The sequence below is a fragment of the Agrilus planipennis genome, unplaced genomic scaffold, assembly GCF_000699045.2.
Source record: "Agrilus planipennis isolate EAB-ADULT unplaced genomic scaffold, Apla_2.0 scaffold147, whole genome shotgun sequence".
NCBI lineage: Eukaryota > Metazoa > Arthropoda > Insecta > Coleoptera > Buprestidae > Agrilus > Agrilus planipennis.
The window spans coordinates 643,360-645,132 of NW_020438940.1; the positions used below are offsets into that span (position 1 = coordinate 643,360).

The following is a 1,773-nucleotide window of genomic DNA, read 5'->3' on the forward strand; positions in this document are numbered from 1 at the left end:
AATACCGCTTCTTGTACCGATTTTGTATGGAAATTATTTATGTGAATATTATCTGTCTATTTTTGAAATTTAAAAGAAATTGTAAGAAAATTAAACTTGTTAGACACTAAAACCTACATGAATTAGTATGAAATGTATAAATTAACATACGTTCAAATAGAAATTTAAAATGCTAATATTTTTCAATGTTAGTACCGCAAAACGGGTGGAAATTTTTCGTATGCGTTCAGAATATAGGCAGGAATTTACAATTAAATTTTAAAGATTATCGTAAGAAAAATTTTTTTTTGGGAACGTCCTTAAGACAAAACGAAATAGAAAACGGTAATTACGGCTAACCCGATAACAAGAAGTTATTTAAAATTTCAAAAATCTATCTAAAAACTATTGGTAACAGATATTAACAACCCTATATTAACATAAAGGAAATTTAATTATATTATGAGAAAAAAATATCTTGTTCCATTTAAAAATAATAGTAAATGTAAATGTTGTTTTATGGTATTTAAAAATATGTAATTGTGTAAGTAACGTGTGTTTCTGTTTGGAACAAAACACTGTAAACGTCAAATTAGCTATAAAATGTGAAATAATTATATAATGGTGCGACGTACACCCAATGTAATACTAATAAACTGACATTTATTTTTAATGGGGGAATTCAAAAACATTAGTGTACGGTATAACCGGAATTTATTTACATTTGAAAATGTTCGTACGACATTATGCATTTGTGTTTGCATAACCTTTATTTATAACATTTTTCCCTGTTTTGAGCTATGCTTAGAACCGATTAGGCCTTAGTGAAATCCTGCGTAAAGGACTGCTTATATAACTTTTTTAATTTAAACATTATTCCGAATAATGAAAATCGTTAAAATTAATTTTGATGAGAATGGAACGCCGCGAAATTTTTATTTTTTAATCGATTTTTTTATTACGTTAGGATAGGCTAAAAAATTATCCTTTAAATGCCATTTCAAAATATAAAATTGATTATCTGTATATTTTAGCTCAAAAATACTTTTAGCATTTTGACAAAAAATAGTTTTTTAATCATTAAAATTTCATTTCTTATTTTTAATGAGCAAGTATATTCTTTTTTGATTTGATTGTATAGAGAGAAAAACAAATATTCTTATCGAATCGGTAGGGGCTACAGGGTGTAGGGGAGAGGTCCAAGGTGGAGGCTAAAAATGGACATTTCTATAGTCCCACTTATTACCATACAATGCATAGTTAAGTGCCATATATGAAGTCTTTTGACATTCCCTGACGCCCTTCAACCCCTACCGCCACTGTCCGAGCGACGGTCCCATCATCTCGAAATTACCATAACACTTATTGAAGTACCTATTATAATTCACCTCAATTTTAAGGAAGCCCTGAAAAGTGGTGGAATTTTGGCATATGGTCCAGTAAGTCAACGAAATTTTTTGCTTCAAATGGGCATTAAATACAGGCTTGAAAAACTGGAAGAGAGTTGCTCAGAGGAGCAAAAGAAAGGTCTCTTATATGGGTTTAATATGATGACCGATACTGACAAAATGGGGCTTAGATTTAAATTTCTAAGTCTATTTCCTGCAACCGTAGAAAAAATTCTAAATAAATATCCTCCAATCGGATTCGGCGAATAAAAAGGGGAAAATGTGATGAAATATTCATTGTTTATATGTACATACAAGAATATATATTATTCATTGGAAATGAACTGTCACGAAGTAATAGTAAAAGATCGACTGTATTTTGAAAGAATAAAAAATGACCAAGTTG

At 29.5% G+C, this 1,773-nt stretch overlaps 1 protein-coding gene across 1 annotated transcript in view; it reads left to right on the plus strand.

Annotated features, from left to right (window-relative positions):
- LOC108738899 (protein arginine methyltransferase NDUFAF7, mitochondrial) overlaps positions 1-1,773 on the plus strand; it is an 18,319-nt gene extending 16,546 nt beyond the window's left edge. The window contains exon 3 of the mRNA XM_018472509.2: positions 1,380-1,773. Coding sequence (XP_018328011.1) covers positions 1,380-1,637 — 258 coding nt within the window. The 3' untranslated portion in view covers positions 1,638-1,773. The remainder of the gene's footprint in view (positions 1-1,379) is intronic.